Source organism: Nannospalax galili, unplaced genomic scaffold (assembly GCF_000622305.1).
Source record: "Nannospalax galili isolate Female #2095 unplaced genomic scaffold, S.galili_v1.0 scaffold574, whole genome shotgun sequence".
Classification (NCBI taxonomy): domain Eukaryota; kingdom Metazoa; phylum Chordata; class Mammalia; order Rodentia; family Spalacidae; genus Nannospalax; species Nannospalax galili.
Genome location: NW_008334516.1, coordinates 104,333 through 119,309, shown reverse-complemented (window position 1 = coordinate 119,309; position 14,977 = coordinate 104,333). Strand labels below are relative to the sequence as shown.

At 45.0% G+C, this 14,977-nt stretch overlaps 1 protein-coding gene across 2 annotated transcripts in view; it reads left to right on the top strand.

Annotated features, from left to right (window-relative positions):
- Window positions 1-3,452, top strand: part of Mpzl1 (myelin protein zero like 1) — a 67,403-nt gene extending 63,951 nt beyond the window's left edge. For both annotated transcript variants that reach the window (XM_008829366.3, XM_008829365.3), the window contains one exon: window positions 427-3,452. In XM_008829366.3, coding sequence (XP_008827588.1) covers window positions 427-451 — 25 coding nt within the window. In that variant the 3' untranslated portion in view covers window positions 452-3,452. The remainder of the gene's footprint in view (window positions 1-426) is intronic.
- The last annotated feature ends 11,525 nt before the right edge of the window (window positions 3,453-14,977 follow it).

The window sequence follows — 14,977 nt, the reverse complement described above, 5'->3', positions numbered from 1 at the left end:
TGAACTCAGGCAAAGCCACAGTCAGAATTCATGAGACTATTTAGACTGGTGAATGCCTTGGGCATATTTTGAACCTCTTAAATATCAGTTTCACCGTGTCTAAAATGGCATTAATTATGTTACCCATTCCCGTTGGCCTTGTCATGAGACTTAAATGACATGATACCTATAAATAGCCTAGGCAGTGTCAGATAGGTGCTAGTTATAATAGTACCATCTTGTCATGCAAAAATACTCTAAAATACACTGGGCCTCACATACCAGCTTTAGTGATTGCCAGTGGATCCCAGTCTTGTTTTAGAGTCAGTCCTGGACATATTCATAAGCGACCTTGAATCTTCTAAGGAGGGACTCTTGCTTGGGAAGCATAGTGTTGTCACTCTAGTGAACACATCTGTGTGTCTCTAACTCTGCTCTCTTCTTCAGGGCCCAGTCATATATGCGCAGTTAGACCACTCCGGCGGACATCACAGTGACAAGATTAATAAGTCAGAGTCTGTGGTGTATGCGGACATCCGGAAAAATTAAGAGAAGACCCAGAACATATCCTGAGCAAGAAACAAGTCCAAACTGGATTCTTGTGCAGAAAATGTAGCCCATAACCATGTGTGGCCTTGAGGACTTGGGCAAGGACAAGCACATGTGTACTCACAGAGAAAAAAATGTGTATAAAGGATATGTTTGTTCTATTTAATCTTCCTGATGTGAGAGGCCATTGTTGCACGATGAAATGATGGTGTGATTCTGCATATATGTAAATTGTCTTGCTGTTTTTGGACATTCTTTCAGGGTCATTTCTAATTGGGAAATTTCAGAAACATTCCAATCACTATATCAAATAGCTATGGTTTGCTTTATTGGAGACAGTAGCAGACCTGTTAGTATTTCTGGTAGACGTGGCCTTTTCATCTAAGGGCTTAACCAGTCTTAGCATTTCTTGTAGTTGGAGAATGAGATATTACAGTGGAGGCATATCCAGGGTGGCCTTTCACACAGGGTCAGAAGCATCTGTTCCATTGTAGCTACTAAGACACCATCCATTAACCAGGCCACCTGAAGACAGTTTGACAAGATTTTGTTAGCATTTTTCTAAAATATGAAGCTATTCTCAGCTTTATGTCCTGCATAGGTTTTGGTCACACCCTTTAAGTATATCTTGTCAACTTGTGGATTCCTAATATCAAGGTTACCAAAGGATGAATGCCTCAGCTCACTTCTAGGTATTTTAGGTCAGTACTGAAGAGTTCATTAAGGTGGTGAGTCCAGGCTTTGCTCAAGGCGTGTCGTGCCATTTGGAAGTAAGAGGTACCGGTTACATCCTTTACTGAAGTTCCTCTGAAGGCAAAGCCCACCCAGAAGCAGCTGAAGAGGGGAGTTTGCTTCCCTCTCGGTGGGCAGAAATGTGATGGCTGTGTTGCCAGTGTGGTCTCCAGAGACTTGCTGTCTCTAGAATCTTCAGTCATGCTTCTGAAAGAGGCAGGACCATATGGCTCTGACAGCAGCTTCATGAAACTTCAGAATCCTGAAGGAGGCAGAGTTAAGGCTCATGCAGAGCTACTAGGACGGCTACTGAGCAAGCCCTGTGTCAGGTGTCATTCTGTTTCTCCTGCTTTCCCACCATTACTTAGAGCTGATAAACAGTGAGACAGGGATATATTTTGGCCTTTCTTTCCTTGATGGCCTTCCACCCCACCTCAGATCAATGAAATTCTGTTTTAGAGGAGAGACAGGTGCTCAGAAGATTGTTGGCCAGTGTTTATATGCTCTCCCATATTCTGCATCACTTCACTTTAAAACAAACTTTTTTCCCTTTAAACTGGGAAGCCAGGTCTTGGGATGTAGCTCAGTTGTAGAGGCCTTGCCTAACATGTGCAAGGCCTGGATTTAATCCCCAGCACCACTAGAGATAAATAAATAAAGCCTAGTAGACTGGCACTCACCTGTAATCCCAGCACCTGGAAGGTGGCAGTGAGAAGGATCCAGAGTTCAAGGACATCCTCACCTACATAGTGAGTTCAAGGCAAGCCTGGACTACATCACATCCTATTTCAAAACCCAGAAATGAATACAATGGAAATCCCATGGTATAGGAAGAATCCCCTCTATAGCCCCCAACACATGCTGATGTAAGGAGTGGAGAAGGGAAGTGGTGGTTTTCCTCTTACTGGTTTGAGGTACACCATAGCCGCTTCCTTTTCCTTCCCACCCTCTGTCATCTCTGGAGGATGTTTGAGAACTGAGCTTTAAGAGGATTCATAAAGGGAGTAAGCACAACTGAAGCTTAAAAGCATGCACGGGATGACCAAACATAGGAAGAGAACAGCTTCAGAGCTAACGCTGACCTGTGTGAGGGCTTTGCTTTTCTGAGGAACTGTGCCATCCCATAATGCTCCAGCCCGAATCCTGTGAATCTGTGAGGAGACAGGTCAGGTTTTGTCATGAATCTGGGCGTTGTCAGCTTAGGCCTTGCAAGCACTCCTCTGTTTGTGAGCCACCTCAAGGGTAACAGAGCCTGCCCTGAGCATTTCCCACACAGTGGCCACCTTTGCCTTGTTCCCTAAAACCTTTCTGTGTTTCAAGGGTTGAGACTGTCATTGTCACTGTTCAGTGGATGTCACACTACTCTCAGTGAGCCTTTGCCACTGTGGACAGCACAGCTGACCTGGACTATGTTCATAGTAAAAGGGTCCAAATCAACAGAGCCCACACGAGTGATATATAAGTACAAACCTTTGGGAGAGGCAGCCCTTCTTTTCAGTGGTCCCCACTGAATGGACTGCTCATTCCTAGTGCTTCCTGGCAGCAAGTGCCCTCATTTCCCCTTGCAGTGCTGAGACTTCAAGACTGGTCCTAGGGAGGGTGGGGGGCTCTGCTCAAATGACTGTAGTGTTCTCCCCCGTCCTTGAGATGACCTCCTTTCTGCACCTGACTTCACAACCTGCCTGCCCAACCTGACCTAACCCCCATCAGCACTCTGCTGTTCTGGCAGAAAGTCTCCTTAGCCCTGACCTATCTTCTTCCCTAGGCAGGCCAGGTGGGTCTGCAGCACATCCAGCTACCTGCAGGAAGATGCTCGGACTCCAGCAGAGCATCTCAAAGTGGTCTCAGTCCCAAGGCCATCTCACTTCTGTACATACCTCAATTGGAGTTTCTGGCCTGTTCCTACATTCTGTCTTCCTAGGCCTTCTTGCAGATAACAGCTTCGGGGTTGTAACCAAGTGGCAGCTCTGTCCCTGTGTCTTATAACTGGCAGAAGGAAGCCTTCTAAAATTATTTGTGAATTTTGTGAAGGGACACCTAAAAGCAATAACTTAAAAGATTAAACTTCCCATCCATACTTTCTCAATCGAAATGTATCCAGCCAGGGAGAAATACCAAGTTCATTGTTACCTTTTTGATCTTTGCATTTTCAGTTGTACTTATGTTTTAATACATCTTTTTCAATTTCTGAATGGTGTTGTCTGCTTATTTGTAATCAACAGAAAAAGACATGAAGTATTTTCATTTGTCCCATACCGGCCTCTTTATTCTTTGAACATACGACCTGTGTGCGTGCATCAAGACCTTTTGCCATCACCTCCCTCGGCCTGAACACGCCTTCTGCAGATACTTGTGTGTCTGTTCTCTCACTTCTTTTAAGTCTTTGTTCAGATGTCACCTCCGAGAGACCCATGGCATATATATAAAAGAGCAATCTCGGGCCAGTGAGACGGCTCAGCAGATGAAGGTGCTTACCACCAAGGCTGAGGACCTGAGTTCAATACCTAGAACCCACGTTATTCTCTGAACTCTCCATGCATGCTGTAGTGGGTGTGCACACAAACAATACAATGCAAAGGTAAAAGTTTTTTGTAAATTATAAAAAAGAGCTACCTCACTGGTCTGGTCTCCGAAGAGCATGAATAGCAAGGTGCTGTGACTCTGGTGTTTTGTTCACCATTCCACCCCATGTGTAGAAAAGCACCCCACCCTTCACAGCTGCTTGCTGCGTGCTTGCTGTGTAGACAGATGGATTTATCTATTTATCAGGATATATTGAGAACTATACTGGGCCAGGCACTATGCTGAGCATAAGGAAACAAAATGAACAAGATAAAGCTCCTTAAGGAGGCTGCTACAGGGAGGAGTGGGAGTGGCAGGAGGTGACACATGGTAGAACCTAATCGTTCCTGAGTATTTGGCATATGCCAGCTGCTTTGGATTTGTCTGAACTAATAATACTAGTTGTGCTGGTCTTCTTCCCCTTTTCAGAAAGATTGTTAGGCTTAGATATATAACTTGCCCAACTACCATTACTTAGCCAATAAGGTACAGAGCAGCGGGGCTGGGACTGTTTGGAAGGAATCTACAGTGCTCTGCAGGCCTGGACAGCAGTTTTCTCCTACTTTCTCAGGAGCTAAGTGTGGATGATGGGGGGGATGTCAGGTCTGGCTGTAGAGACAAAGATATCCTGGGGTCTTGACCTTAGTTTGAAAGACAGTGTACCCTGGCTTCCAAACTGCACAGGAAACATGCCAACCTAGTCCACAGAGCTCTGAGGGAGGCATGGGCCTGAGTGAGCTGAGCTGGGCTCTTCTGAAGGCAGTGGGGTGGTCTGGGTGCCAGGTCGATCGTGGACTTAGCTCCCCCTGCCTAGGGAACATGAGCATTCGCAGGAGGAGAGCCTGGCTGTTGTGCCACTGGTAAAAATGGGAGGAGCACAGCCATGTGCTTCCATGGTGGGTTTCCTCCTACACAATGCTTCCTGTAGACTCAAGATTTATTATGAAAATTTCGAACGTATAAAAGAAAAATAAAACCAGCCTCCATGTTCTTCAGGTAGTACATACCTGCAGTCCAGCACTTGGGAGGGGGAGGGAGGACAGAGGATTAGGTGTTGGACTACATGAGACTGTCTCAGCAAACAAAAAAACCCAAACACTTCATATTTTCAACAATTACTTAACTCCTTTGACCTCTTCTGTATTATTATTATTATTTTTTTATTATTTTATATTATCTTTTTGAAACAGGGTCTCCCTGTAGCCCCAGCTGTCCTGGAACTCATTATGTAGACCAGGCTGGCCTTGAACTCACAGAGATCCGCTTGCCTCTGCCTCCTGAGTGCTGGGATTAAAGGTGTGCGCCACCACGCCCGGCCATTTATTATTTTTATTTTATGTGTATTCATGTATTGCCTGCATGTAGGTAAGTGTACCTGTGTTGTGCAATGCCTGCAGAGGTCAGAAGAGGCTGACGGATCCCCTGGAACTTGAGTTATGGACAACCGTTAGCTGCCATGTGGGTGTTGGGCTTCAAACCCGGGTCTTCTGCAAGAACCACCAGTATTCTTAACCACTGAGCCATCTCTCCAGCCCCTTCTGTATTATTTTTAAAAGAATTCCCAAGTCATGTCAGTTCACCTACATTCTTTATTGTGCATCTTTAAAAATATGGATATGGGGAGAGAGGCAAGTAGAATGGTCTGATGAAACTTGTTCTATGTGTGCTAGCCTAAAAGATTAAACTATAAATATTTCTTTATATAGCCATATCTTGCTTCAGTGGGCTGAAACATTTTTATTACATTTTACTTACTAATTTTGGGGAGAGGTGTTAGTGTGCCACAGCATGAGTGTGGAGAACAGAGGACAACTTGCAGGAGTTCATCTTCACGTGGGCCCTGGACATTGAACTGAGGTCATTAGACTAAGCTACAAGCACCTTTACCTGTTGAGCCATCTCACTGGCCCAAATCAAAACATTAATATACATATTCTGGGACTGGAGAGATGGCTCAGCAGTTAAGAGCACTGGTTGCTCTTCCAGAGGACCTGGGTTCAGTTCCCAACACCAACGTGGCAGCTAATGACCATCTATCTATTTCCTAGTCTTAATAAATTTCCTTTATGGTGAAAATGACATTTTTTACAACTGGTTTCTTTAAATCAGGATCTTAACATGGTCCTAGTAAATATTTTTTTAGTTTGTTTTAAAGCCAAAAATAGATTGTGGTACTCTGCAGTTTGCTTTTTTTTTTTTCCCCCTCCCTAGCATTGTGTCAAAGAAGTTTCCAAGTCAGCAAGTAAAGACCAGGCTGTTAGTCATTCACACTTTCAAGGCTTCCTCTCATAAGGACACATCGTACTTTAAGCTGTTTCTAAACTTGCAGGTATTTATGCCGTTTTCAATTGTTTGGCCTACTAGCTCTGACTGTTACTTGTCCTTATGAACTGTTAAAGAAAAAAAGGCCAAGTGCAAATAATTTCCAGTCAGGAAATCTCAGCTCAGGGTCAGACCAGCTCTTCTGACCCTTAGAAATGAGATCTAACATCAGAGAGCGCTGTGGGCGCCATAAGACCCTTCCTCCTCCAGTGTGCCTACAGCCTGGGAGCTGGTGGCAGAGCCTGGGCTCCCTAGTCTCCCTGACTCTGTGGGTTGGGAACAGAGGACAGGAGAGTCTACAGGAGGCCTAGCTGTGTTTTCCGGGAGGGAAACACAGACGGTTCAGACTCAAAGGTCCCTGGGGAGCTGCTGCTTCCAGCTCCCATTTCCTCCTGCAAACAGGATGTGAAACTATTTATTGTCTTCTTGGCTCTGAGTTGGACTTCATAGTCCTGCCATTTTTTTCTCTGTGGGCTTTGTGATCTGGCCTTTAGTGTTCCACAATAGGAGGGCGGCTTGGCTTTTCGTTCTGTTTTCTTAAGTCTCCCTACATATGGGGAAAGGAAGTCTGGCAGGCTTATTCTCACATTTGCTTTTGTGCTCTGCCCTCTGAGCTGCACAACTGCACTGTGGTGGACGCCTCTGCCTTTTGGGCTCTGACAGAATCATGAACCGTGGTCCTCTTGGGGGCAGGGAATAACACAGCTAGAGAGCAGCTGGCTTGTGGCTGGAGGTCTCTCCTTACTTTTCTGAGGAGACTTAGACCATATTCTTGTTTCTTTCTCTGCCTTTGAATAGAACATTTTAAAAATATTTTAAAATTATATTTTATTTACGTGTGTCTGTGTATGTGTGGAGGTCAGGACAACCGGTGGGAGTCAATTCTCTGGCTGTAATATGTGGCTTCCAGGAATTGAACTCAGGTCCTCAAGTTTAGTGGCAAGTGCCTTTCACCTGCTGAGCTAACTTGTTGACCTCTGAACTTTTTTCATTACAAAAATTTTTTAATTTACTTTTTAAAAATACTTTATTATTTTTATGTGTACGAGTGTATTGCCTGCATGTGTGTGAGTGCACCCGTGTTGTGCAATGCCCACGGAGGTCAGAAGAAGGCGTTGGATCCCCCTTCGGACCTGGAGTTATAGATGGCTGTTAGCCACCATGTGGGTGCTGGGAATTGAACCTGGGTCCTCTGCAAGAGCAATCAGTGCTCTTAACCGCTGAGCCGTCTCTCCAGCCCTTATATACATTTTTAAAAAGTAAATTAAAAAATTTTTGTAATGGAAAAAGTTCAGAGGTCAACAAGTTAGGAGGACCCGAGTTTGATTCCCAGCACCCACATGGCAGCTACGAACCATCCTTAACTCCAGTTCCCAGGGGAATCTGACGCCCTCTTCTGACCTCCATGGCATTGTATGACACGGGTGCACTCACATACATGCAGGCAATACACTTGTACACATAAAATAAAAACAATAAAATTAAAAAAAAAATGTGTATAGTGGAGAGATGGCTCAGCGGTTTGGAGCACAGGCTGCTCTTGCAGAAGATCTGAGTTCCGTACCCAGCACCCACATGGCAGCTAACAACTGTCAGTAACTCTAGTTCCGGCGGGATCCAACGCCCTCTTCTGACCTCGGCGGGCATTGCATGACACAGGTGCACTTATATACATGCAGGCAATACACTCATAAAAATAATAAATTTTAAAAAATTATCTGTATATGTATGTTTGTATGGGTATGTGCATGTGAGTACAGGTACCCGAGGAAGTCTTGGATCCCCCTGAAGCTGGACTTACTGGAAGTTGTAAGTTGCCTAATGTGGGTGCTGTGAACCAAATTCTTAGGTCCTACGGCACGAGGGTAGGAGAGCTTCTCTTTTCAACCTGACACACCTGGGTAGAGGGAGCTGCAACTGAGAATTGCCTCCGCTGGACTGGCCTGTGGCAGTGTCTATGGAGGCATTGTCTTTATTGAGTGATGTGTGAGGGCCTTGCCTACTGTGGGTGGTGCCACCCCTGAGCAAGTCATCCTGGGTTGTTTAAGAAAGCAGGCTGAGCTTAGGTCAGGGGAGCAAGCCAGTAAGCAGCGTTCCTCCATGGCCTCTGCTTCAGTTCCTACCTCCAGGTTTCTGTCCTGAGTTCCTGACCTGTCTTCCCTCAGTGGTGAACTGTGACCTCCAAGTGTAAGATAAAATAAACCCTTTCCACCCAAGTTGTTCCATCACAGCAAACTAGGACACATTGTTAACTGCTGAACCATCTCTTCAGTCTCACAAATTTTAACTCAATAAACGAATTTTGCATTCATTTTGTAGATAGTCTCTTAAAGAGTGTGCGGTAGAGCTGTAGGAATATGGAGCATTTTTACAAAGCCCCGCCTCATTCCTGCTGGTGCAGCAGACCCCAGAGGTTTATTTATAATATATCTGGATATTCTTGGTCTCTTATGTTTCCTCAAGGAAATTGTTCTGGCACAAAAGGAGAACATTCTGAAAACTTGCTCGAGGATCTTGGTCCCAGAGCACCTATGCGACACACAGTCACTGGCACCTAGATTCTAAGTACCATACTGCTCAGAGTCCTTTCACTAGAGACATTAAACTGAGCTCATGTTTCTGAAGGAATATGATCTTTAATATGCATCACTGGCAAGGAGGTCACAAGGTGGAGAGACTCCTATCATGAATCCTTCAGATGCAGGGCCTGAGACATTGGCATATGCCGGGCTCTTGGAGAGGAAGCGGAGTCAATAATTTAATGTTGACCAAACTTGGAGAAGAGAGAAAAATGCAATAGAAAGAGATGAAAACAGGAGCGCTAGTAGTTGGCTGGAAATAACCGGCTTCCTTCCATATCCTTTCTTCAAAAAATAGCAAGAGGACATTCAAGATTTTGTTTCCCTGGCCCAAAACCTATGGCTGGGTTGTTTATAGGCCCTAGAGGAGATCTTACTATTCCTGTTTGCTAAGGGGACATAATATCAAACTGCCTTCTAAATACCTATCTCTATGCCCATAGATCAGTGCAGCTCATTCCTCATCAGAGAAGTTTCATGCAGTGGATGGTGCTTAATAGAGAGACTTACATCTGCTCAAGGTGCAGAGAATACTAAGTGACTGCAGCACTGAGCCATAAACAGGACATCTATACCACATCTTCCACCCCTAAGGCTCATGAGACATCACAGAAGAGGGGGCACAAAGATTCTAAGAGTCAGAAGTTGGGGAGGACTGGGGAAAAACAGTGTCTTCCACACATGACAGGATTGCTGTACTCATGAACTGCCTTGGTTCTCTGCACTAGATCAATCCAGTTAAGGTTCAGCATGGAGCTGGGAGGGGCACAAGAGCACCCATCCCTAGCTAAGAGTTATTGACAGTTAATGGTTGCTAGGGAAGAGAGTCAGTTTTCTTCTTTTGGGGGAGGGGGTCTTTGAGACAGGATCATACTGTATAGCCTTGGCTGGCCTGGAACTTGCCATATGAGACCAGGCTGGCCTTAAAATCACAGAGATTCACCTACCTCAGCCTCCCAAGTGCTAGGATTAAAGGTGTGTACCACCTGTGATCCCTGTGGGTTGGCTATGCCCCAGTGGATGGCCCTACACCCATGAGCCTATGGGTAATACAAATTAAGATCTGGGTTATTAAAAATATAAAAGATGGCACCCATGCCTTTAATCTCAGCACTCAGGAGGCAGAGGCAGGTCGATCTCTGTGAGTTCAAGGCCAGCCTGGTCTACATAGTGAGTTCTAGGACAGCTGGAGCTACAGGGAGACCCTGTCTCAAAAAGACCAAAAAAAAAAAAAAGATGACATGAAGTTGGAAGGAGCGTGTGTGGAAGAGGATCTGGGAGAAGCTGGAGGGTAGGAGGGGTAAATATGATCAGAATACTTGTATATGTGTCTGAAATTCTGAAAAAATAAAAAAATTTTAAGATTTTGTTTCCAATTGTGTCTATTTAATCACTTGGTTTTGGTTAGGATTTTTCTTTTTTAAAAATTATTTATTGTTGCTGGGCATGGTGGTTCACACCTTTAATCCCAGCACTTGGGAGGCAGAGGCAGGTAGATCTCTGTGAGTTCAAGGCCAGCCTTGTCTACATAGTAAGTTCTAGGCCAGCTGGGGCTACAGGGGACCCTGTCTCAAAAAGTCCCCCAAAATAAATAAGGGCTGGAGAAATGGCTCAGCGGTTAAGAACACTGGTTGTTCTTGCAGAAGACCCGGGTTTGAATCCCAGCACCCACATGGCAGCTAACAACTGTCTGTAACTCCTGTCCCAGGGGATCCAACAGCCTCTTCTGACCTCTGTGGGCATTGCACAACACCAGTGCACTTACCTACATTCAGGCAATACACACATTCACATTTAAAAAAAAGTAATAAATTTATTTTTTGTTGTGTGCTTGAGTGTATTGCCATACATATATTGTATGTATGTAAGTGCACCCATGCCATACAATGCCTGAGGAGGTCAGAAGAGGGCGTCAGATTCCCCCTAGAACTGGAGTTATGGATGGCTGTTAGCCACCATGTGGCTGGTGGGAATCAAACGTGGGTCCTCTGCAAGAACAGCAAGAGCCATGTCCAGTCCCTTGGTCAGGATTTTTAGGAGCCCCCAAGCTGTCTCCTCCTCCTTACCTGTAGGAGCACACCACAAAGAGCAATGCCCACCTCCAGAGGCAAGGAGGCAGCCTGAAGAAACAGCAGCAGGGCTGAAGCAATGACTCTGTGGTTAAAACATTGGCTGCTCTTCAGAGGACCTGAGTTAGGTTCCCAGCACACATCAAGTGGCTCACAACCACCTGTAACTCCAGCTCCAGGGGATCTGATGCCATCTTCTAGACTCTGTGGGCAACACACACACACACACATAGAATGTGTCAATCAGGGTTGTACCATTCAGGCAAAAAGGTGGCTCAGCAGGTAAAGGCACTTGCTACTAAACCTGATGACCTGAGTTTGACCCCAGGGATCTACATGGTGGAAGGAGAACCAACTCCCACAAGTTGTCCTCTGATCGCTACACACGCACTATGACCACACACACACACACACACCAAATAAATAAATAAATAAATAAATAAATAAACAAACAAACAAATAAACAGCAGCTTAGCCAGTGCATTAAATTACTACTGAATCTTATCAAGCACTAATTTGACATCTTGGAATCACATTTGTTAGACAACTACATATTGACAAAGGCTTAACCTAACTACTTGACATGTTTTCTTTATATTCCCTTCAGCTCCAAGCTGATATGCTCTGTTATAGAGATGTCTCCCTTGAGCCTTCAGTGTCCTGTTTTGGCACTAAGGTTGGCGCAGATAAGCGTAGTCCTACATTGGTCCTGTATGGTAGCCACTGGCCACAGCTGGTCATTTAAGCTTAAAATAGTTTAAATTAAATTACATAAAAATTAAGGTCCCCAGTCACACCAGCCACATTTCAAGCACTTAGCTTCATGTGCATGGTGGCTACCATATTGATCGGATGTGGAATACCTCCTTTATCCAGAAAATTCTGTCAGACAATGTTGGTATAGACCATGCAGAAGTTGACAACTTTTTAGATGGTTGTGCTAGGTTCTATGTACCTCCTTTCAAAAATCCTCCCCACACCCAAGCAGAGTGGGGTAGACCACACCTGTAATCCAAATACTTGGGAGGCTCAGACAAGAGGGTTATATACTGAAACAATCAAAGAAACCAACACAACTGAGCATGGTGGCGCACTCCTGTAATTCCAGTACATGAGAAGTAGAAACAGGAAGATCAAGATCATCCTTGGCTACATAGCAAGTTAAAGGCCAGCCTAGGCTACATGTGACCCTGTCTCTTAAAACTAAAGCAAACAACACCCAAAAACCAAACGGCTTATAGTCCCTGATACTTGGTAGCTGCGGCAGGATTGTAAATTCAAGGCGTGCCTGGGCTATGAGTGAGTTTGAGGCCAGCCTGGGCAATTTTCCAAAAAAAAAAGAGGGGGGGGGGGGGGGGGGGGGGGGGAAGAAGGGAAGGAGGGCAAGGAAGAGGGAAGAGGGGGAAGATAACTGGGGATATAGCTCAACTAGCTCAACAGTAAGTACTTGCCTACCAGTATGCCCAAAGTCCTGGTTTCAAGCCTCAGTACCACAAAGAGGAAGAGGAAGAAGAAACCAGACTGACACATGGAGGTGCATGTCTATAATCCCAACATTAAGAAGGGTCTTGAGCCCAAAGTTAGCTTAGGCTACATAGCTAGACTGTCTTAAAAAAATTAAATAAATAAATAAATAAATAAATAAATAAATAAATAAATAAATAAAATAAAAGCAGCTCACACCTGAAATTCCAGCACCAATGCAGGAGGTTTGACCCAAGTTTTGGGCCTGCCTACAATATATAATAAACTCTAGGTCAGCCTGCGCTACAGAGGCAGACCCTGTGTTGAAATCAAACAAACAAAAAACCCCAACAAAGAACAAAAATCATACACACAATACCTCACATCCTATTTCCTTTATGGAATGGAAGTGTGGAGGGTGGGGATGGTGGTCCCTGGGAGCTGCCACTTTTGGTGGTTTGACAGTATGAACTCCACTCACCCAGCATGCCTAATGCCTATGGTTTCCCACATACCATAAAGTGCTATGATGCAACTGTGAACCAGACAGAACTTGCCAAAGGTTCTCTGATGCCTGGCTTGATAGCAAGTGTTAGAGATTCAAGACAAAGGAAGAGATTCCCAGGCCTCAAAGAGCTCAGCAGGAAAACAGTCCAGAGCCAGGGCAGCCAGGTGAGCCTTCCTAAGGGAAGGTAAGAGGGGACAGCCTGCAGCACTGGGAGAACCTGGAGACAGAAATGCTTGACAGCAGCTGAGGAGAAACCCAAGGCCAGATAAGTGCATTCCAGGTGATGGGACAAGCCCCAATGCTCCCCATGTACTGGATTTAGGAGACAGGCCCTGAAAGTTTTAAAATACAGGCTCAGGCATTCTAGCTTTAGTTGTCCTGAAGGCAAAGTAGATTTTAAGGTGACTCACATGGGGATTTGCACATTTCCAAGTTTAATTTGCCTTTTAGATTGGTAATGGTGGAAATCTGAAATTGGGAAACCAGTTAATTATGTGACTGTTGTGGAGCCGAGTAAGACATGAGCTCGATTTTTAGCAGCAGTGGGAGCAAAGATGAGAGGGATTTGAAAAATATTTAGGAAGATGTTCAAGAGCATTGGCTCAGAAGATAATGAGTGGCCCCAGGGGGAAAGCCAGGTATGATGGTTCATGCCTGTAATCTCAGCACTCAGGAGGCTGAGGCACAAAGACTGCTAAGAGTTTGAGACTATCCTGGACCACATAGTTCCGGGTCAGCCTCAGCTACAGTGTGATTTCCTATTTTAAAAAGTGGGGGGAGGGGACTGCAGAGAGGAGAATCATGAAGAATGGAGGCTGGTACCAGTAACCGGAGACAGGAATGGGTGAAAGCTGGTGAGATGGCTCAGTGGTTAAGAGCACTGGCTGCTCTTGCAGGGGACCTGAGTTCAGTTCCCAACTCCCATATGTCAGCTAACAACCATCTATAATGCCTCTGCAGGCATTACACAAATGGGTGCACTTACATACATGCAGGCAAAATACTCATGCGTATAAAGTAATAAAACAGGAAAAAATAAAATAGGAGTAGGCAGGTAGGTGATCCTGGGGAAGGTGAGGTTGAAAGTCTGGGAGGGGAGGGGGGCAAATATAACAATTTACCAATGTTGGGTGCCATGCAAATTCTTGCAATTTCCCAGTCCTCAGTTCCTGGCCTCTATGTATCAGGTCATTTTGAATCCCTCACCGAAAAGCCCACCTCTGATTTCAATGTGTTCTGCCTCTTCTGCTCTTCCAAGTCAGCACCCGTGTCTTGAACTCCACCATCACTTCTTTTTTGCAGACCACAATCATTCCAAGCTTTCAGCACTAAAATTACCTCTCAGTCTTGATCTTAGGCCAGATCCCTTCCAATCTACTCTCCACAGAATGGTGAATCCTGAATGGGGATTTAGCTCAGAGTTAGAGTACTTGCCTTTGTTTAGATCCCCAGGACCTCAGGAAAAAGTGGTCTTTCTAAAACAGAAGGTCCGCACACTCTCTCAGTAGTCACCCAATGACTCCTATGTTGGGCAGTGTGGGTGAGTCTGAGTCCCTGAGTCAGATGGCCCCAGGCTTGAGTGATGTTTCTATAGAAGAACTTGTTTACCTCCCTTTGCTCAAGGCTCCTCTACACCAGTTAAGAGAACCCAGCTCTCCAGGCTCCAAAACACTATGTCCTGGCCTGGAAAGACCTTCTCTTGTTTGACTCATACCTCCTGTCAGCCAGCTTTCTCCAGCTTCTAAAAGCCACAGTAGGGTATGTGCCAGGTGTCTTCATTTCTCTGTGTTTTAATTGCCTGTTTGCTCCCCTGACAAAATTCTGAGTGCTTAACCTACATAAACCCACAACCACCTTTTGAATGTTTGTATGCAAACACTGGTATTACCATGATTTTGCAAGCAAGAACACTGAAAAACTAGGAGGTTTTGCCCAAGGGCACAGAACCAGCAACCAACCAGGATCCAACCCAGTGAGGTCCCAAATCTACATCTGAAATCACTGTACACACTGTTCCTGTTCATCACTGTGGCCCTGGCTTAGGGCTTGGCCAGCACATTGATGTTAAATAATTCCTGTTGATCTTCATGAGGTTGTATAGTTCACTCAATAGACACTTGGCTCCTAAGGCTGCTCTAAAAACTAACTTGAAATGACCAAATGAAAATGTTCTTTAACGCATTCACTAATGCACAGGTATCTTCTACACACTC